The 21,790-nt window shown below is 38.4% G+C and overlaps 2 protein-coding genes across 4 annotated transcripts in view; one reads left to right on the top strand and one right to left on the bottom strand.

The window, feature by feature from the left end:
* Nucleotides 1-2,886, top strand: part of ntn1a (netrin 1a) — a 69,143-nt gene extending 66,257 nt beyond the window's left edge. For both annotated transcript variants that reach the window (XM_020699728.3, XM_004065783.5), the window contains one exon: nt 713-2,886. In XM_020699728.3, coding sequence (XP_020555387.1) covers nt 713-1,041 — 329 coding nt within the window. In that variant the 3' untranslated portion in view covers nt 1,042-2,886. The remainder of the gene's footprint in view (nt 1-712) is intronic.
* A 951-nt stretch (nt 2,887-3,837) lies between these two features.
* stx8 (syntaxin 8) overlaps nt 3,838-21,790 on the bottom strand; it is a 29,647-nt gene continuing 11,694 nt past the window's right edge. Inside the window, exons 7-9 of one of the 2 annotated variants that reach the window (XR_908604.4) lie at nt 14,400-14,501; nt 4,330-4,562; nt 4,042-4,227 (exon numbers count right to left, since the gene is read on the bottom strand). Coding sequence is in view for 1 of the 2 variants with exons in the window: in XM_004065678.5 (XP_004065726.1) it covers nt 4,498-4,562; nt 14,400-14,501 (167 nt within the window). In the remaining variant the exon portion in view is untranslated. Of the gene's footprint in view, nt 4,563-14,399; nt 14,502-21,790 lie in introns of both variants that reach the window. The other variant, XM_004065678.5, reaches the window with a different exon arrangement.

Raw genomic sequence — 21,790 nt, 5'->3', positions numbered from 1 at the left:
TTCAAAACAAAAGACAATAACACATTTCAGTTGAAAATTGCAAATGTCGCTCGCAGATTTTTTAGTATCTTGATGTTCAATCTGAATCATCATACATGTTTGGCTTTTTCTTAAAATGTAAACTTTGATTGTCTTTCTGCTTTAATGTGCATTGTTTGATTTATTTTTCATTGTTTTCATAATCTCGAAGGATGTGTTTTTGTCACATTGTCTACATTTTATCTCACCCACTTTGTCAGAAAACATGGCTTATTTACATCAGTTTAACAGAAATTTCAAACTATTTTAACCCTTGTGCTATCCTAGGCACTTTAACATTGGGAGTTGGGTCATCTAGACCCACTAGACAGTGCGCTGAACCTTTTTTCTTCATTGATTTATGATCTTCACTGGTGTCCATGGATTACATGAAATCTTTCCACCTTTATCCACCTTTGTCATGGTAGGGAGAACACGTCAATGCAAGGGTGGGGTCATCTACAATAGCACAAGGGTTAAATAGAAACTCTACAATTATTACTTCAGTATCTTAGAAAAGGATTGACTCTGTGTATCTGTAGTCCTATGAAGGCTTCTGTCAAAAATGTTTCTTGTTTTATGACCTAATTAATTATTGTTTTGGACCATCTGACTTAAGTCTGAATCAAGGCGACAAATAAAGTAAAAGAAGAATCAAATGAAGTGATTCAACATCTTGGATCTCTTGTTGCAGCTGTCCAGGTGCACATCTTGAAGGCAGACAAAATGGGCGAATGGTGGAAATTCACGGTCAACATCATCTCCGTCTACAAGCAGGGCGAGAGCCGCATCCGCCGCGGGGACCAGTTTTTGTGGGTCCGCGCCAAAGACGTGGCCTGCAAATGTCCCAAGATCAAACCTGGGAAAAAGTACCTGCTGCTCGGGAACGACGAGGTCTCCCCAAGCCAGAGCGGCGTGGTGGCGGACAAAGGCAGCCTGGTCATCCAGTGGAGAGACACATGGGCGCGCAGACTCAGAAAGTTTCAGCAGCGCGAGAAGAAAGGCAAATGCAAGAAGCCCTAAGCGATACAGCTGGAGGAATAAGAGTAAAAAGTGATTGAGGGTGAGAGAAAGAGACAGACCCACGGACACCGCTGCTTTTTTGTGTAGAAGCATGAAGAGAATTATTTAGGATGTTTTATGTTTTTCCTATAGTGAACTTTTGTTGAAGGAGCTCACCTCACAGATTTAGTTTTTATGGTTTCTTCTACTCTGACATTCGTCTCTCTTGTGGATTTGCCGAATTTGCACCTATTACCACTATATAACGTTATTTTATGTGTTTTTGTTATTCCTGTATAAAACAATTAATGTTCTAATTTCATGGACATCTGCTATTTCTGAGCAAAAATGATGGAAACCACTTAAATAATGCTGCAATAATGCTTCTGCATTTTTTTCTAAGAAGCAGTTGTGGTTCCAGGACCAGCATTTGTGCTGGTAAATTTACTAAAATTGTACCTTTAGCTGTACAGTAAGTGTCTAAACGTTATTTCTTTCATATTCAGATGGATCTGCAGCTAATTTTGGATTCTTTTCTGATTTGGAATTTGAAAGTAGGAAAAGAATGGTGTAAAAAACTAAAAGGTGGCAAAATTGTTCTTTTTTTGGGGGTGTATTTTTCCCTAATTTAAGCGCACATTTTAGACCCATTTGACAAGCTTCTCTATACCTGAGCAGTAAAAATAAAAACAAATTTGCCTGAGTATAATTTTTAGCTGCAATGTTTAGTTCACAAAAGTGCTGCTTACGGTACTGTGTTCCTTTTTCAGTGTTTTACTTTTGGGTGCATTGGACAGCACTGATTTAGCTCACAGTACTTACTGTGACTTTTTTTCTCCTCTGTTTTAAGAAAATCTGTAGTTTGAACAAAAACTTCAAGGAAAAGAAGCCAGTCATACTCTAAAGACAATAATATGAAACTGACTAGTTATTTGCCATTGAGTAAATGCGGCCAATAAGTGGATAAAAATGAGTTTTTAGTGACTATTTTAGAAGCAATAGCATTCCTGTTTTATGATAAGTTGATTATGGTTGTGCAGGTTTATCACTTTGAAATATGGATGCAAGCTACAAGAACTGCAAACATTGTGCCACGAGTGCTGATGGAATTACAAAAAACAAGACTTAACTGACCTTCATCATGTACAGCAGCTACACATTTATCCTCTTGAAATGTGTGTTTACTTCAAAAGGATGAATGAGAACAGAAAAAAGGTATTGAATTGTAAAAAAAAAAAGATATGATTTTTGACTTCCACCACCACATGAGGTTTGCTGTTAAGATATCTTTCGTTTTTCCGTGCACGAATGTACATAGACTTTAAGGAGACGGTGTGTCCAATCAGGTGCTGCAATCTGCTGTTGACACGCCATGGGAGTTTTCTTCACTTCAACAGTAGCACAATAAAAACTAGGTTCAACTGCAGCAACTCAACCCCGTTTTACCTTAAAGACGCACTCCGATCATCTTTTGAGCAATTGTTCCCAATGATCTTTTAATTATGATTATGCCGTTTTTAGGCAAAAATAAATTTGTACAAAAAAAACGGATGTTTTCTAGAATATAGTTTCTGCAGAGTGACAGTAGGTCATTAGAAATTCACCTATGAGTTGTAGGCGGAACGATTGGCGAGGAGCAACCCTGCCCCCTCCGTTGCTGAGCAGAGCAGGGAGCTTGTGGCCGACCCAGCGCATTTTCTACGCAACGAACAGGCACTTTTTCAAACTCCATTTTATTGTCTGCTTCTGAGTCACAGCAATTTGAATAAAGAAATACTCAGAAATGCAATTTTAAGCATAAATCTCTTTACATTTGTCTTCTTTCATTAGAAAAATGCTACAAAGACATGTTAAAAACACCAAAAACATGATTTTCACTGGAGTGGGTCTTTAAAGTCTTTCCTGGTAACTTTTTTTTTTTTTTTGCTTAAATCTGTATGTATTTAACAAAATTAAAAATTGTGGTGACATCACAGCTCAAGATTGGAAAAACCCAAAGTTGTGCAGGGTTTAAAAGAAAAAAAAAACGTTTTCCCTGTATATTCAAATCAAGACAGGAAAAACAGTGACAAAAAAATAATAGATTTTCTTTAATGTAATATTACGTTTTTAATGAAAAGGTGCTAAAATTAGCTTCCACAACCAGCTCTTTTTTGAACAGATCTTGAAACAAAAATCTTCAAATCTCATCATAATTACTGTACAGTGGTCATGCTAATAAAACATGTACACAAGTACACATAAACTGATCTGTTTTAACCCCATGATGTTTACATTGTTTGACCAGCAGTGTCACTGTAAAGTTCTAAGGATTGAGGTTTTGACGTGACAGACTTGGCTGCTGGCGTCTTTGACCGTGACGACAACAGATTACCTTTTGTTGTTAAATGTATCAACAGTTTATCTGCAATAAAACCTGTGGGCTGCCCCCCCCCCCCCCCCCCCGCCCCCCGCCCCCTCTTGGGAAGCAGTAATTCGACAAGCTTCCACACGAAACGCCATAGAAAAATGTCTGAACATTTGTTTTGTGTTCATTTCATAAATTGTAAATGTCGTTACGATTGCAAATACCTTTTAGCAACGTTGTTTTACAATGCCTACTAATATATTATGGTTATTATATATGAATATATTTAATGACACAAAACATTGTGGATTTTATCGTCAACTTTTTTTTTTTAACTTTTTTTTGTGACTGTTTAGATGGTTGATGTTAAAGAAGGAAATAACTACTGAACACACCAGCTTGGTAGAACTAAATTCATATTTTCAGCTAAAAGAAAATAAAAAATAAACCCTTTACAGTGAAAACGGACGTGTCTGTGAGAAGTTCTTTAATGTTTTCTTTCTGGTTTTCAGATTGAAGTGCAGCACAAGAAATCTGGTGAGGATCTCATAATGGAAAATATAATATTAGTACTCTTGGACTGTAACTTTAAAAATGTCCAAAAAACTCCTGAGAGAGGCATGAGCAGCCCGCGCTACGCAGACAAACGCAGACAGACAGCAATCCGGGGACCATTAAGTGGAAATGTCTTTTTTTTATTTTTTTAATTACCAGCCAACTTGATTTATGGGAAGGAAACGAGCAGTAATGCACGGATATGTGAACGCTGCTAACTTTGCAGAGTTACTCCGCAGGTGGATCACAAAGTTGAAGAAAAGCTGCTGCTGCCTCTGGGAGCTCCAACAGAAATCTTTTTCAAGCTGCTTACACACAAATAAACCATTCAACGGTGTTATTATTGATCAGTTTTATCTTAAAAAAAAAGCATTACAATTATTTTTTAAGACATTTTATATACTTACAATCAGTAAAAAGTCAGAGCCAACCAACACCTGCCTGTATAATCATCCAGAAAACCGCTTTCATCGACATTTATTTTGTTGAACCATAAATAGCAGGAATCCAGAGCTTATATCTGTGCTTTGCAGAGCTGAAGCCATCAAGCCCGTGGCCGCCGCAGCCGGGAGGTGCTACATAGGCCACACCCCAATCACGATGATGGCTATGAGAAGCAGGACGATCACCACCAGCATCCCTGAGAGCACAAAAAGGCAAAAAGAAGCATAGCTCAGCAAAAAGTCCCGAAAGGCTGAAAAACACAACTCATTGCATCAACATTACCAGATGTCTGAGATTTTTTTTTTTTTTTTTTTAACTGAGTGAATTATTAGACAAGAAAAACAATTTGAACATTTATGGAGGTAAAAAGATGCAAAAAGGAAAATCTTTTCTGTTTTTCACACTTCCTTGTTCCTTTACACAAATGTTTAAATAGGTGCTACATTTTTTTGTCATAAATTATTAATTTAGCACTATGTGTCAGCCATGAACATACAGAAATAATCAGTCATAAACTTTTACACATATGCATGAGCTTGAAGTACTTTTAATCTTGGAATCCATAGAGTTTAAGCCTTTAACACCAGAGATGTCGCCGGCGGCAGCTAAATAAAACTCTTTCTATGAGGTACCGTGACTCCTCGACCTCAACGTGAATCAACATGATTCTGCCGCAAAGAAAAGCGTTTTTTTTATATCAACTTTAGATCGACATGCAGCTCTTTACATCAGTTAAGTGTTTTCTCTGCGACAGAATCAGCTGACTTGCATTGGTTGGGCAAACACCCCACTACTGTAAACTGATGCAGATCAGTGCAAAGCTGCTTTTTTTCTGCTTCAGAATCTGCTGGAAATATGTTCATTATGTAAACAGTTGAAGAGATGCGGCAGTCGAAAGAATGTCAACACTGGAGCTAAAGCTCCTGTGTAAAGGGGTAAATATGATCCTGGCCCACCCTTATTAGCTTCACCCAATAGAAAGGGTTTTTTGGGAATGTTTGACCGATCTTTTAGAAGCTCATTATTGACCCTTCTATTGGACGAGAAGGTCTGGCTCACAGTTTTTGCTGTAATTCATCCCAAATGTGTTTTGTCTGGATTAAGTCAGAACCGTGCACAAAGTTCTTCCACACCAAACACCCCTCCATGTCTTTATGGACTGTCTGGTGCTTTGGAACAAGGGTGAAACATGAAAGGGTCATCTTCTATTGGTTCTCTGTGTTAGAATGGTCCAAAATCTTTCGTTTGAGGTTTAATGGTGGACCGAGAAGAACCAGCTCCTTAAAAAAAAAAAAGGAATTACAAAAAACACAGTTCTCGCTATCCACCAAACTTCACAATGGATACAACACAGTCAGATAGATCTGTATGCTCTGTTGCTCAGATAATTTGAAGGACGTTTGGAGGTGTGTGTAGCTCCTGACTCAGCGCTCTACGAGCTTCAGCATCCACTGACCCTTTTTTGTTCATTTACACAGCCGACCACTCTGTGGTTGAGTTGCTGTTGTCTTCCCATTTCGTCCACCTCGCTATAACACTACCAGCAATTGACTGTGGGGACAGAAATTTCCCTGCTAGACTTGCTAAACGGCGCTGTGACAGAGACTGTGACAGGAATTCCCAGAACTCCTGAGGGCAGCCAAGTCTTCCATCACCGTTAGTAAAGCAGTCTGTAGGATTTTATGCACTAAAACAGTAAACCTCATTGATACTAGTATGGATGGTTTTCTTTTGTATTCAAGATAACTTATTTACTTATTGATAAGGAAAAAGCATGTTAAATCCTCTCAGACAGTGATATATCTAAATAATGATCATTTCTAACCGTAGTCCGTGGACAGGATGAAACAAGAACAGAAGGAGAGTTTGATGGAGTTTGTATTAAAGGACACCACTCACAGACTCAAAATAAAATAAAAATCTTCACCCTGAAAATCTTGTGCAGACTTTGAGTAGCTTTGAGAGTCTTTACTTAAAAGTGGGGTTTTTTGGGGTTATATTGTTAGGACTTCAAGACTGTGGAAACAACATGTTATCTGTTTGAAGTGGCATTTTAATGAAGACAAAGTGCACCAAAACCCTCTAAAATGCTCAATCAATGGGAACCTTGCACTTGACCAGAAGGAATCCCAGCCAAACAAAGAAGCAGAGTAAAAAAGGCCAAAATAAACAATCTGTTTTGAGTCGTTATTATGATCTTATCACTAAATCATATCAGATATTCATCCGAAGAGGAAAACAAATGATTATTAGCACACCTTTTGTGATGTTTTCTGCTGTGATGCTATGCTGCAACAGTTTCTGATTAAAAAAAAAGCTTACAGATATTATTTTAAAAGCATAGGTCAAGCAGCTTAAAGCTCTTACACATTTAAAGGCAGATGTGTTTTGAGGAGGTACCAAACACTCGGGTCTACTTTAAGCCCTACATGCCGATGAGTTTTCAATACGTCCCTCTTTTTCTCTGATGACTTCATGTAATCTGCATGCTTTCAATGCTCCCAAAAAGTTTCGTGGCCGTCCACTCCCATCGCGACAGGCATGTGTTTCTGATTTTGCGTGTTTCAGATACTCATTGTTTTGTCAGTGATCCTTTGGCAGCACAGACGAATTGTGCAAAAGCTCACTCACACTTCATCAGAATCTGTTTCCCTCGAGACTCAAAAATCTTTAACATTTTTATTACAGACGCCACCCCGAACAAAAAAAAAAAAACTTCTCCTTTATGAAAGGTAGACTTTTTATAAACTAGATACATTTATCATTTTTTAACTCAGTATAATATAAAAAATCCTACTGAAAACATTTTTCAGTAGGTTTTTGTCAGAATCACTATGAAAAAACAAAAATGTTGTTTATTTATTCTTTTATTGAGTTTAAAGCCCCGATGACAGTGGAAAAGCACTACAGACATTCACAAAATTTACTATGTAAAATTTTTAAAACATGGGCTGTGCGGTGCTGTAGTGGGTGGTACTTTCGCCTCACAGCGAGAAGGCACAGGTTCGAACCCCTGCAGGGATCTTTCTGTATGGAATCTGCATGTTCCCCCTAGAACCTTCAGACCAATAATATGATTCATAAGTAAACTGATGACTCTAAATTGTCCATCGATGTGTGTTGCAATGTATGTGTGCCCCTCTGACGAACTGGCAACCTGTCCGGAGTCCACTCCACCAACAGTGGTCAGGATAGGCCAGCAACCCCATGACCCTAAAAGTGATTAAGCAGATTTGGAAAAAGGATGGAAAGATGGGAAAAACTTTACCTAATGCTAGAAACTTCCAGTATCTCCATTCATCTTTGGTTGTTTGGAAGGCTGTCAGTCGTGTTATAGACTCAAGTTATCCAGTCTTAAGTTAGCTTTAGCTTAAGTTATTTTTCAATCCTTTTAAGTTTGGGTTTACATTTCCTTCATTCTTTGGCTTGTTTGCCTAATTAGTTATCCTTCCCTGGAACAAAGAGATCCAAACAATGAGGAATCACTTACTTTCTTTTCTAAGATGCCTCATGGGGCACAGATCTGAGGAACCGACACATGGCCACGCAGAACAGGCACTATGGTGTTATCCATTGACTGTATACAAGAACTGGACTGAGTAAGTTTTCCCTTATGTGTTCAAAACAGTAAGTACCCACTGGCCACCAAGAAGCCAAAACCCTGTCGACTTCCATTGAGAAATAAACAGCTATTACTCAGTCATTAAATTTGTCAGAATAACCATTCCTACTCTGTAATCTGTTTATAACATGTTCTTGATAATCCTATTTTTTCTGTAGTGCAAGTCGTTCAAATTATAAACTGGCCAATCAGATGCTTTAAAAAAAAAAAAGGATGCGGTGACTGCTGACCCACATGTCCATTGCTTGAAATGTTTGATTGACAGATTCTCCCGATCCTTTAAGTGATAGAGGTGTGGACTTCCAACAATCTCACTCCTACTTTGTTACAGTGGTTGCCATAGAAACGATGACCCAGACTGACTCAGACCAATCACTGCTTACTGACAATGTCTGGCTCCAACATGACGGCATCTGTATCGCAGAAAAATTGCGACTGAATTGACTTAATTGACGTCACACTCACTCGGTCCAGTTCTCAGATACAGTCAATGGTGTCAACATTGGTCAACACAAGACACCACCACCACTACTAAACCTATTACTACTTACATTTGCAGGCATTAATGCAGAGAGAGATGTAATCTATGATGGTCGATTTGAACTTGGAACAAAGTCACTTTTAAATGTCTGTTTGCTTGGTCAAAATGATACTCAAGATTCATACTAGATTCAGACTAACAAATTCAACTGAATCTTGTCCATCACCTCTGAAGAACTGTCTAACTGTGATCCTAACATACCCACCTCCCCCAACCACACGCACTCACACTCAGGTTCTGCTCAAACTGTCCCTGTTTGGCCCGTCTCCAAATAAGCTTCTCCTGACCCTGCAGGGCCTCCATAGTCTAATGACAACAGCTATGCTTGTTTCCCAAATAGATGAGGGCTCTACTCTGACAGCGATGCTCAAGAAGGTAGCACACTGACAGGATGACCACCCAGGAGTTTCTGAGGCTCCAGTGCGGGTTCATCCCATTTTAGCAATTTTCAGACCCATCAGTAAGAAAAATGGCAGAGAGAAGGGATCACTGGTGAGAGCCCTGATCAGACAAAGAGCCCCCACTACTCCATCATGACCCCTGCTTGAAGCCCTAAGTGGTGGACCGCAAAAGGCAAAGACGGCTTTTTGAAAGAAGAAGGCCAAATCGGATTTTAACAAGATCTTTGTGACAATCATCCCCCTTGGTTCCCCAAGTGAATTACTTCACATACAAAGCTGGATATTACAATATCTATCAGGTTTTTTAAGAACACATTTATTAAAATATTCTATAAAAAACACCATTGATCTTTTTTTTAAAATCAAGTTTAGATTTTTAAGTTAACTGTTGGTGTCGTGTTTATTGCATATACCACATGCCTGTTTTATTTATTTTTATTTTTTCATGCTGTTGTTTCTGATCTGGCTCCTAAATTTATACCATACTATAAACATCCAAATGTGAGCTGGTGTGACAGTCAGAGTTCCTATACAAAGACATCTGTTAGTGTTCAGTTTTGCCTTTAGCATGACACCCTTTGGCTTTGAAAAACAAACGTGCATTTTCTTAACATCCTCTTTACATAAATTCTTCATTTTATGACGTCTAACAATCTCGGATGAATAACATTAGTGTAACGTAGATGTTTAGAACGCCCCAGTACAACAACAAGCAGCATTAGACAGAACCTACAGAAAAAAGAAAAAAAAACATGAACAAACTTCCACACCTGCAAAAACTTTGTTTGATTCTCTTTATTTTGTTTGGTGAACCATCAAACAGGCGTTTAGGGGAAATGAGCAGACTCATTATTTGGGCTTGCAGAGCTAAGCTACACAGTTGATTGGATTGCTCTCAGTCCTGTCGCTTTTACAAACCATCATAACGACTGCAGCATCCTTTTGTTAACCTTCATCACATGTTTCACAACTGGGGGGTCTGCCAAACACCAACATACCCGGCTATTCTATAACAAATCAATGAAAAAGAGCAATTCTGATCTCTCTGTTTTTCATCTACGCAGCACGAAGCTCCACTAAAATGTGTTTTCACTTTCACCTGCAGAAAAGAAAGGTCATTTGAGGTGAATTTGTTTCCTGTTGGTCACAAATAATACACTTGATATTATTTTCTGTTTCAGCATTCAAACGTTTTTGTGAATGAAAAGAAGAAAGCAAAAGAACGCAAGCCGTTGTCCCCCAAAAGTCCAAAGGAGGCGCACAAGTTACAAGCCCTGTTGAGAATGTTCCTTTAAAAAAGTAATTAGAAGTAGTTACTTGATGCAAAAAGTAACTGTGTAACTAAATTAATGAATTAATTAAATTACTAAATTAAAGTGACCCTCATTACTCAATGCTAAAATAACTAAATACAAAGAGAAGTAACTATTTGCCTTACTGTAAAAAGAAAAAAGTTGGTCAAAATTGAGATTTTGTCATATTATAATAGTCAATTCTAATAGTCAATTAGAATGAGTCCAACAGAGGTGAACTTCAATATAACCTCCAATGTTTGTTACATAGTAAGTATTTTGGTCACTACAAAAGCATACCTTTGAATAACATAAAGTGTGTTAAACTTTGTATTCCACTTTGAATAAATCCGGCTTATTATGTCAGATAACTGGTCTGGTTTACATCTGTGCTTTTTCTCTCCAGACATAATGTTCACTCTACATTCTTGTCTTGAAGTTGAGTCATGGTATTTGGACTTAAAGTCTTCCTTCTTGGAACGTTTCACCGCTCATCTTACTGGTTGATTAGTCTGAGAAGATGTTCAGAAGATGTTCGAAGCTTTAATAAATGTCATCAAATCGAGGAACAGCCTGTGATCAGGAAATCAGAGTTCAATCCTGACTGTTTACTACATTATGACAAATCTTCAGCCTCTGCCTGTTTGCTCCAAACAAATGTCCTGGTGTGGTTTACCAACAAAACTCTCAAAGAGCTAAGCCGTTCACCTCGATGCTTTGAAAAGAAGTTAAAATCAAGTTGAGGAAATCCAACCAAATAGAAAAGCTTCCATATTGATTCATTAGTATGCAGACTGAATGAGTTATGGTTTAATTCTGCAGTCTCAACACATTAGTGAGGAGTAAACAGGTCTCCCTGAGAACCAGGCAAAAATGAGATATGCAAACACTTTAAATATTTATAGATATCTTGAGGCTAATTTACTTTAACCGTCTGCCTACTGGGATGTGGAAACATCATTAGCAAGATGTATAACTGTGAGCTGGCCTTTCATCACCTGCACCAAACATTAAATAGCCATTTTTGGTTTTGTGGCATGAAAGAGAAAGAAACCAGAACTCTACAGAATCATATTACAGGTTCAAACAGGCTAAGGTTGGCGATTACACATAAACTTCTAACTCCATTAAAGATTATACAAAACAATTGTTCAAGAATCCAGCTCTAACGGGTGTCAGGTCGGCTTTAGGAATTGTAAAGCTTCTGAAGTGGTCGTCTACGATCATGGATGAGCCATTCTCAGCAAACAATCCGTGACCCCATACTGTCACACTGAGATAATGTTTTGAACTCAGGTTACAGTCCATTGGTCCATTAATGTTTCCAATCTCAAAGCAACTCCTCACTTTCCACCAGAAACAGCTAACCAAGTGGCCATGACTCAGTGTTTTAGAAACGGGTTTGTAAATTCTGATTGTTGTTTGCAGGAAAAGTAGTCATGATGGTCAGACAGGAAAATGTATTTGTAAAAGATTACCTTTTTCTACACATTTGATGACAATGTGTCATAATCATATGAAATGATTATTATATGTTCACTTAATGTATTAGTGTTACTTAAAAAAAACTGAACAAAATTTAGCAAGAAATCTTTAAAATACAAAAGAAAAAATAAAATAAAAATTAAATTCGATTTATAGCCAGAGTTAGCCAGCAGTCTTTATATCAGTGGGGCAATCCAAAACACAAAAAGAAACCTATCGTTTTTCTGCAGCTATCAGCTAGCGTAGGGGTAGGGCGGTCGACCCCTGATCGGAAGATCGTGGGGTCGATTTCCACCATGCCCGTCCATGCATTGAAGTGTCCTTGGGCAATACACTGAACCACACATTGCCTCTGGTGGTTATATGTTGGCGCCAGTGTTCGGCAGCGGAGCCGCCACATGGGTATATATGTGTTAGTGGGACTGTAAAGCGCTTTGGCCCTTCGAGGAAGGTAGAAAAGCGCTATACAAGCAACACCATTTCACATCTATCTATTCACTTGTGGGTGATATTTCATAAGATCTTAATATATATCCAAAGTAAAAAAAAAAAATCAATAACAAATAGATTTTTTTTTCATAGAAAAGCGATAAATGATGTCAATATTCCTCTACAATTATGTAATAGACACACTCCTTAAACTCATACTTCTTGGAAAAAAAAAAAGTCAAAATGTGGACCACTTTTTGACATACTACATGCCTTTAATGTGTTTTTGACTCAACTCTTTGAGTTGAGGCCACAACATGGCAACACTCATCTCTTCTCTAGGCCGACACTTGATTTGTACCCATCAGGAATCCCTGAGTGAATGGAGGTAACTGGGTTAACTAGGTAGGGTCCACCATTAACAGGTGAGGGAATAGCTTTATTAAGTGTGCATTCTGCTGTCAAAGTCTAATTGTCCCGATTTGCCAGGATAAGCCAGAGACATAAAACCAAACAGCAGGTCTGGATAAGCGGCGCTTTTAAAAAATAAATACAGCAAAGGAATGCTAAACAGACTGCCACGCAGAACCAGGAAGAGCTCTCAGAACTATCTGTGGCACGCACCGTTTCACTTCTTTCTCTGAGTGCCGAAGAAAAACGGAGGAGGTGAAAAAAGAAAATGACAGAGAGGAATGGGGGGAAAAAAAACAAAGACAGGGGAACAGTGGAAGGAAGACAACCATGGTGGAATTTTTCATTAACCAGGATGGTTAAAGAGTCACAAACGCACACACCAGTACACCCTGACATGTGCAAGTACACGCTTTAAGAAGAAAGTTCATCATTTACAAATAAAAAAGGCGATGTAACAGCAAAACATATGATGCCCGCAGAAATCCAGGGGATTAGCATACACATGCAGATGATTGTTGCAAAGATCAAAAAGCATCTTTTAGTCTGAGACTGAGAGGGAAGGACGAAAACGTTGAACAAAAGAACCGAACGAGTGCTGCTGATTCCAAGACCATTTGAGCTCTGGGATCTTTAAACAAACCCATCCTTGGGTGCCATGGGGACAAAACCAACAGAATGAAGCATTCTGGGGGCTGACCTGCCTGCCGCATGCTCTATTTCAGTGGGTGACTGCTTGTTAGGAGGCATATAACAATGCAGCCATTGCCATGGCGACAACTGAGGTTAAAATGATCCAGACTGATGCTGCACCATTCCATGGACTGGCTTCTGCAAGCCAAAACACCTTTCATGGCAGACGTTTCCTTTGAAAAGTTTGCCAAAATAATAAAAGGAACCGTTTTTTGTGTAAATGAGACAACAGATGTTGAACTAGCCAAAGAGGTCAGAGGTCATGCCTTCACAACGGTTTAGAATAAGCTCTTGAATATGTGGAGTTAGAACAAAAATGACTCAGTTTCAGTGAAAGTCATTCTAGTTTATCTACAGATTTAAAACAGAAAATGCTTTCTTTTTTTTTTTGAGAATCTGGGACATGTATGGAAGTGTAATCCAACCACCAAGAAAAATTAAATTTCAGCTTTATCACGAGTCTGAATGACAAACTAATGACGAGTCTGAATGACAAACTAAACTTTTTTTATGTAAAAGATTCCTGGAGCATAGTACGTGTGGCAAAATAAACTCTGAAAAAGTAGAAACCCATTAAAATCAGTTTGGATTTTCTGACAGTATGATGGATTTGCTATAAAACTTGATTAGGGGGCAGGTGTGGCCATTCATGATACTTTACCAAAATGCACTGGTGCTTCTTTTTCAGACCGAATGTGTAAAAAAACAAACAAATGGTAGCAAAAAGGATTGGTGCCAAACTCTGTCATGACACACATTTGCTGTATTTTTTTTATGAATTCTTACAAGTTGGACAGCACTGAAGAAAGGTTTATAGTTTTAAAAGCATTAGAGGAAAAAGATAAAAGTGGAAAAGCTGCAACAAAAATGACCTTTTTTTCTTACACAATTACTCTACAGAACATGTGACTTTAAGAGTTCCAAAAGAGAGCTGAACATGGTTCATGCACAAACTGATACACCATTAGAAAAATGAACTGTCAGATCCAGTACAGAACAAAGTGATATGTTGCAGAAATGAAATACCCCGAGTGAGAGCTGGAGAAACCATAAATATGTAGTCGTCTACTGAAGGAACCTTTGTGCTTTGGTTACGCTCACACTGTGACATAATCATAACACCGTATTCCACTTTGTAGGACAAGGAGGATGAACTCACAGCATGAGGCAGACTTTGTCTCCACCAGCTTCACACGTCGCGTCTCGTTCCGAATCCTGTTATCTGTCTTGTCAACGAGATGTGCGAGATCATCGATGATTTCTAAAGAAAAAAAAAGACAGAGTTAAGTTATGTGACACCATATAACATTTTTAAACAAATATTTACACTATGAAAAAATAGAATCTCAAAGACAAAGTGAGACACCTGTTTTTTTGTTTTTACCATTCTTTTAACCCTTGTGATATCTTAGATGACCCCACCCTTACATTGACCTGTTCTCCCTACCATGACAAAGGTGGATAAAGGTGGAAAGAGTGCAAGTAATCCATGGACACCAGTGAGGATCACAAATCATTGAAGAAAATAGGTTCAGAGCACTGTCTAGTGGGTCTAGATGACCCAACTCCCAACGTTAAAGTGTCTAGGATAGCACAAGGGTTAAAAACCCACTCGCAGAAGAAGAAGATCTGTTGGATTTAGTGCTAGTAGCTGTTCTGATGCTTTGCTTTGCTACTACCGATAAAAAACAAACAGGATAAAAGCCAGTGTCTGGATTTGTTGTTGTTTGATTAAATATTCAATTTGTCAAACGTACCACATGATCTAACACATTATCTCCCCATTGTACTTAATACTGCAGTACAAACGGACATAGAAATAAAGTAAAAACAGCACAGACACATCTGCTTTCAAACGTTAAGGTGGACAATAATATGACTTAACCAGAATCCTGTAAAGGCCACCTTTGTGCTTTTCTGTGACTCTTATTGTTGCACAAATGGAAAAGTACCGGTATTATAAAACAAGACGCCTCATTTCTCGTGTTATAAATCAGGAAAAGTGTTATGAAGCAGAACTCAATTTGGCCATTTTCATTTACAGGTCTTTTATTTGGAGCTGAATTCTGCTGCCTGTTTCCCGTCTTCGCTCCAGCAGTGCTGACGGACGGCGTCCAGTAGCTTTCTGTGAAGAAGCCCTTTTTCTTTCAAGGTCATAAATAATAAAGAAGGACGTAAAATATAAAAGTACTGTGATTAGAAAAAAAATAGAAACTCCACTGAGTCATATCTGGTTCTGATTAATGAATGTTTTACAGCACCTGGAAATTCGACTGATCCAGAAATCATCGCTGACGGCCAAATCAAACAAAACTGTCTAACTGCTACTATACAGTAAAAAGGGTTTAAAGGGTTTAAATCGACCCAGGTTTAAAATCATAACAACCTGGTTAATTTATTATATTTACACTCAGGACATCAAGAGCATTTGGTTTCCAAATGAAATGGCAAAAAGTCCAACTATGAGTCTTCGGTTTCAGACACAACTAAAATCAGGTAATTAAGATGTACAAGCTCAGGGAAGGAAGGAAAGAAAAGTCTGTCAGTCTGAATGTAAAGGGGCAAGAGCAAGGAGATGGGAGACCGCTGCATGCACTCTATACCCCGGAGAACTCCACATCATGGACTGAGCATCAGGCAACAATTTAGAGGGAAGAAACTCATCTTTCACTGGCAGCGAAGGTGTCTACAGAAGGAGCCGTTTCTGCAGCATGCTTCTTCGTTTAGTCATAAAGGATGTTTTCAGTCAGCCGGTGCCAGGTTTTTGATTCAGTTATGGCCAGGATGTGACCCTTTAGTTCATTAAAGACTTCCCGACAAAGTTATATAAAAGAAAAAAAAATGGACTTTTAACTACAGCAACAAAAAAACTATCATTGATACATTTATAGGTACTCAGGATTTCTTCTTTCAGTTGAGCCTTTAATCAGGTTATGTGACTCTATGTAGAAAAAGACTAAATGAAACTTAAAAACTTGATCAGTTCACATTTGACACTATTATGTATTATACAGGAAGTAACCAAACTTGACAGGAACTGGAAAAAGGTTAACTACAGAGCTTTATAAAGAACTATAAAAGAATTGTATGGCTTAACTAACACGTTGATGTAACAAAACAAATAGAATAATGAATAAAATCTTCACTCATAATCTTTTCTGATGTAAGAATAAAAGTTTTTGGAGGATACAGAAATACTATAATACTTGACAAAAATAAAAATTGAACTAATGACAATTGAACAGAAATGTGTGTAGAAATAACAATTGTTGCCATGGTGCAGAGGTAGAGGGGTCGATCCCATGTTTGGCTCCCATCTTGCCTGCCCAAGTGTTAAAAAGAGTCCTTGAGGAAGACACTGAACCCCACATTGGTCCTGGTGGTTGAGGTTGGCGCCATGTGAGAAAGCGAAGCCGTCACCAGTATGTAAATGTGTGTGTGTGTGTGTGTGTGGGTGAATTAGACTGTGACTGTAAAGTGCTTTAGGCCTTAAAGCAAGGTAGTAAAGTGCTATAAAGCATACATACGTTCATCGCAGGTGTTACGTTCTCAAAATGACCTGTGATAGGTGAAAGTAGAATTATAGATGGCTGTAAAACTTCTCAATACACACTTTATACTATTCTTTAGGCAAATGTGAAGATTTTCACACTTATTTCTCTTGTTAAACTCTCAAAGTTCAAACCTTCATAGTAAAGTAAGTTCAGTGTAATAGAATGAAAACAAAGATCTGTTGGCGGTCAAAGATATATGTAGATATGGCAAACTAAACGCTATGCAGGAGACACGGCACAAAGAAGATTGATTGACAAGGTCAACGGCCAATCAGGACACAGAACAGTGCCCTGTAAAAAAGAAAAACAAGCATGCAAAATTGCACTAAGAAAATCAGCAAAACAGCAAGCCTGCGAAAGATGAACTACAATGTAGCAAAAGACCACTGTACGCCATTTACTATTATCCTGGAATAAGGAAGTGTAACTTTTAGAGATTTTTTTCCTCATGATGTAGTTATAAATAAATGCAAACCAATAAACTCATAATCCAACAAGGCAGTTTTTTATGTGTGAATGACACTAATAATCTGTTTTATTGATGTAAAACAACGCCATCTACTGCATGTGAAACACAAAGTCAATGATGAGCTCTTTTTGAGGAAAAGGCTCCACTGTTATTTGCTGCATTTGCAAAAACAACTGAATATTTGTAAGTTGTTCGGCAGAAAGGGAACAATGCTCTCAGTCTAATTAAATATAGACTGATCACTAAATTTACAGGTTTTTATAGACGATCCAAGTTTGTTTCATTTCAGTTTGAGACATTTTTATTTAAAGAAAAATCATTTATTACTGCAAATGTTTTATTTATGTGTGTGCATGTAAATGTGCATGTGTGTGTGGAGGTCTGAGCATAAACAGCATCAGCCCACAGTGGAAATGTTACCACTGATAGAAAAGGTCTGATTAGAAACACAAACCACAATTGTGTCCCAGTGTGTGTGTGAGTCTTCCTAAACAAATGTTTGCAGATGCTGCTTGTCTGTTAGGAGTGAGACCATCACTAACATGTGGTCTTCTAAAAAGGAAAAGCCTGCACGTGCAAAAATTTGTCTCACAACAGGATGCTGGCAACTTTTCAGGGCCTCAGTAAATCTGTCTGCATCTAAAAAAAATGCAGTGGCAGGTTTGTTCATTCAACAAAAATCAGACACTGCTTTAAGTACCTTCACAGGTTTCCTTCATCAAGGTAACTTTTGAAATAAAGGACACCTTGTTCATTCCAACTTCTCCAACAGTTTGTACCACTGTTTTTTTTTAAGATCACCATAAACTCCAGATAAAGCTATAACCACAAAAAGATACACAATTCTTCCATCTATACGAATACAAATAGAACTTCTTACATATAGATTTTCCTATTAAATGTTGAAGACAAAACATAACAATCAAGACAAGTCCCTGAAACATAAATAGATTATTTTAAAACTAGAATAAGTAAACGTAAATATCAATAATTCAAAAACTTTAATCACAAACACAAATGTATTCATCTATCTATCTATGTAACGTTCTGGAAAAGCAATGACCCGTCCCTTCAACAGCTACATCATGCACGGTTGTCCGGTGTCCAGCCTTAATCCTAACCACTTGTGAGCCAGTTTGAAACCGAAACCTGCTATGTGTCTGCGGGGAGTTTCAGCTCCTTAACATTCCCACCTTCAGAAGATCCATCTTTCACAATGATGGACACCAAAAGAAATGACTAGCTGACAAATGGCTCTTTCAAAACCGAAAAACTTTAGAGTGAGAACAATAAATTTAGGAAGACCCCTACAAGTTCAGTCTCTGAAAATACTGACCCACATTCTTATGAACCATGGAAATAGCATCTCCTTGAACCATATTTTCTCTCCCAATCATACAAATATCTGTATTCAAAGCACATTGCATGAGACATTGTAATGTCTGCATAAGTGCAACATGTGCAACAGATTATTTCAATCTGTAACAGGGGAGATCAGTGCGGTACCTCATTGGTTCAGAGGGGGAAAAAAATATCAATTTTTAGCAAGTTAACTGTAAATCATCAGTCATGCAGACGAGAAGAATAAAACATAAACACATGTCATCCTCCAAAGAAATAAAAACAAAACTTGAAAGAAGTTGGAATCATGATCATTTTCTTTTTTTGCAAACTGTTAGCCAGATTATCCAGGAGCTCATTCCATTTGGCTTAGCAACAATGAACAATCAAATGGGGGTCCATAACCTGAAGTTAGTACTTTATTATATTCAATTATCTCCAAGTCATTCGCTGTTGATTAAGACTTAATGAAAGGAAGGCTTAGATTTGAAAAACACTAAACAACAACCATGAAGTCTGATCACTACCAGTCTTGTTACCCTCAGCCCCTCTTATGGCCAGGTGCCACTGAACAATGTGTGCATGATAAGCATCAGGGTGCCAGCAGCAGCGGCAGCAGCGGCGGCAGCAACAGCAGGCGTGAGGCAGGGACCACCCTGTCACTGGCACAGTGACTGCAAACCAGTCGCAGTCACACTTCATCACTACCATCACACATCATTACCAAGGACACCAAGACGAGGGTGAAGGAGACTGGAAACTAATGGAAGAAAAATTAAAAACAACAGCTAAAATTGGAAAAGACTGAAGCAACATAAAGTATGAATAACACCGAATTGTGGGACAGCATTCGGTTTCACATCAAGACTATCGACATGGTGTTAGATCTTGTAACAATTTGATACACTATTAACAGAATCCATCTCCGGACGCAAATGAAATGGATTTATAGACATCAGTGCTCCACAGCAGCTGTTTGGTGACATTGTGATTTGAGTGAAATAACAAAAAAGGAAGGACGGTCATGCTACTGCAACAATCCTTCTGTTTCAACAAGGTAGGGTGTTGGCTTTCATAGCTGTTGTTGTGTTGAAAACCATTTTTTGAAAAAGTCATGAAAAGAGACGGTTTAGGGGTTTCTCTGAACAACTGTGTTCTAATTGAAATGATATGAGTCCACAACCCAGCAGCCCTTGTGGTGAGCAGAGCTTCCCAGCATTGCTCTGGCTGGCCGAGGAGCTAAAATGAGACTTTGATGTTGATTCCAGACGCCGTCTCTCCTATGACGCATAGAGACACGCATGCTTCCATGCACAGACGCTGACATGAACACACGTGTACACACATTCTGCTCAGTGAGCAATACACAGAAAGGCACAGCCCAACTGAGCACTCAGAGAGGCGACGGCACACAGGCGGTCCTGCATGGGACATGCTGCCAATGCTTGTGTCACACAACTTGGTCCCAAAGTCATCTCTACAGACAAAAACAGGAGCATGAAGAAAGCCAGAAACTGTCCTGGAGATCCAGCATCCCTACCTTACAATTGGAAAAAAGAGTTCTATGGTACATAAAAAAAAAAAAAAACTCCTTTAGCCAAAAAAATGTCTTTTGCTAGCCTGTTTGGCTACTCAAAGCCTAAAAACTCTTGGATGAATCTGTATTTATTTGCTTTTGTGCAAGTAAAGGAAACATTTTAAATTCTGAAAAAAAACAGTGAAATAAAGTCCTTCAGAAATCCTGGATGGCTAGAGTAACAGAACAGTTCACGAAAATAAAAACATTTCGTTTTAAAGACGAAATACAGGAAAATAGCGGACTTTCTTGTTCCAGACTAAAGCCTGTAAACAAAACCACGACTAAAGATCTCTTCACTTATTGGTCAGGAATTACGAGGGCGGGATAAAGCATCTAGAGGCAGAAATTATGGAAGTCCTGCGCTTTGCAATCGTTGTCGAGATAGTTCGTTCCAACTTTATATTTGGCCGACAAATTTTGAACATCTTTATCTATGTCAGGCTCAACACTTTGCCAAGAAGGTACGCTGATAAGTCTTTATGACATAGATTGTCGGAGAAACAGTGAGAAGCAATGTGTGTCACGTTAAAAGTTGTTTTAATGAGCCTGCATTGATCTAACCACATTTCAATGAGTTGCTGTGTCTCATCATTGTGATGTTCTGGCCTTTTCTTCAGAGAATTCTATTAAGGCACTACAAGGTAGCTTTTAGGATGACTTAGCTGGAAAAATCCAAGTTTCTTGGAACCATTTCCCCTTCCAATAGCCTTTTACACCACTGACTGGCAAAGTTATTTTATTGCTTTATTTTTTTGACTGGCAAAGTTAGAGGCAAGTCTTACTGATAAAGACAAGACCACTGTGTGCTAAAGTAAAGAATATACATTTATAACAAGAAGTCACTACCTGAAGTTCATCAATTGGATCAAAGCAAGCAAAAACTAAAAGTTATCTTCCTGTCCATCATGGGGCTGCTGGAGTCTATCCCACCTATCGGTCGGTTTCAACCCAGACAGGTCGCCAGTCGGTCACAGGGCCACACACTCACATTCATACCTTAGGACAATTTAAAATCATCAATCAACCTATACAACATGTTTTTGGACCCTGTATAAGCTGTGGTTCAGTTTAAGACCTAACCATTTTTTTTATCAAAGTTGTCAAATCAAGAAGCGTCGTCTTTGCTGCCCATCGGTGGACACAAACTAGTTTACACGAAAGCAAGAAAACTAGCTTTTATCCCCACCTTTTCTATAAATGCACATTTTATTCATATAATTAATTTGACTAAAACTTGATAGATAAAAATAATATGTCACTTTTGTGCATGTATAAGGTGCTTGGACAAAAGCGATATGAGCTTTAACAATAACCGGGCCTGTCTTTGAACACTTAACGTTTACTAAGGCTCACATCAAGCGGAGACTGGAACAGATAAAAATGATGGACAACAGTTGGAGCCCTTTAATCCAAGCAGCCAGTGTGGTGCTCATGACACACATGGCTTTTCAAAAACAAAAAACACACTAAAGGCTGAACTCACTTTAAATCGTTTTGTTTGGTCTGTAGTTTGATGGTTTTTTTGTCTGTCTCTGCACATATGGCGGGATCAGATAACAGGTAAAACACAGCATCTGCCACATGAAAGCGGATTTTGTAAAGGTGAG

The sequence above is a fragment of the Oryzias latipes genome, chromosome 1, assembly GCF_053564925.1.
Source record: "Oryzias latipes strain Hd-rR chromosome 1, Olatipes_Hd-rR_3.1".
In the NCBI taxonomy this organism is placed as follows: Eukaryota; Metazoa; Chordata; class Actinopteri; order Beloniformes; family Adrianichthyidae; genus Oryzias; species Oryzias latipes.
The sequence above is the reverse complement of the archived record's forward strand: the minus strand, read 5'-3'. Positions and strand labels throughout refer to the sequence as shown.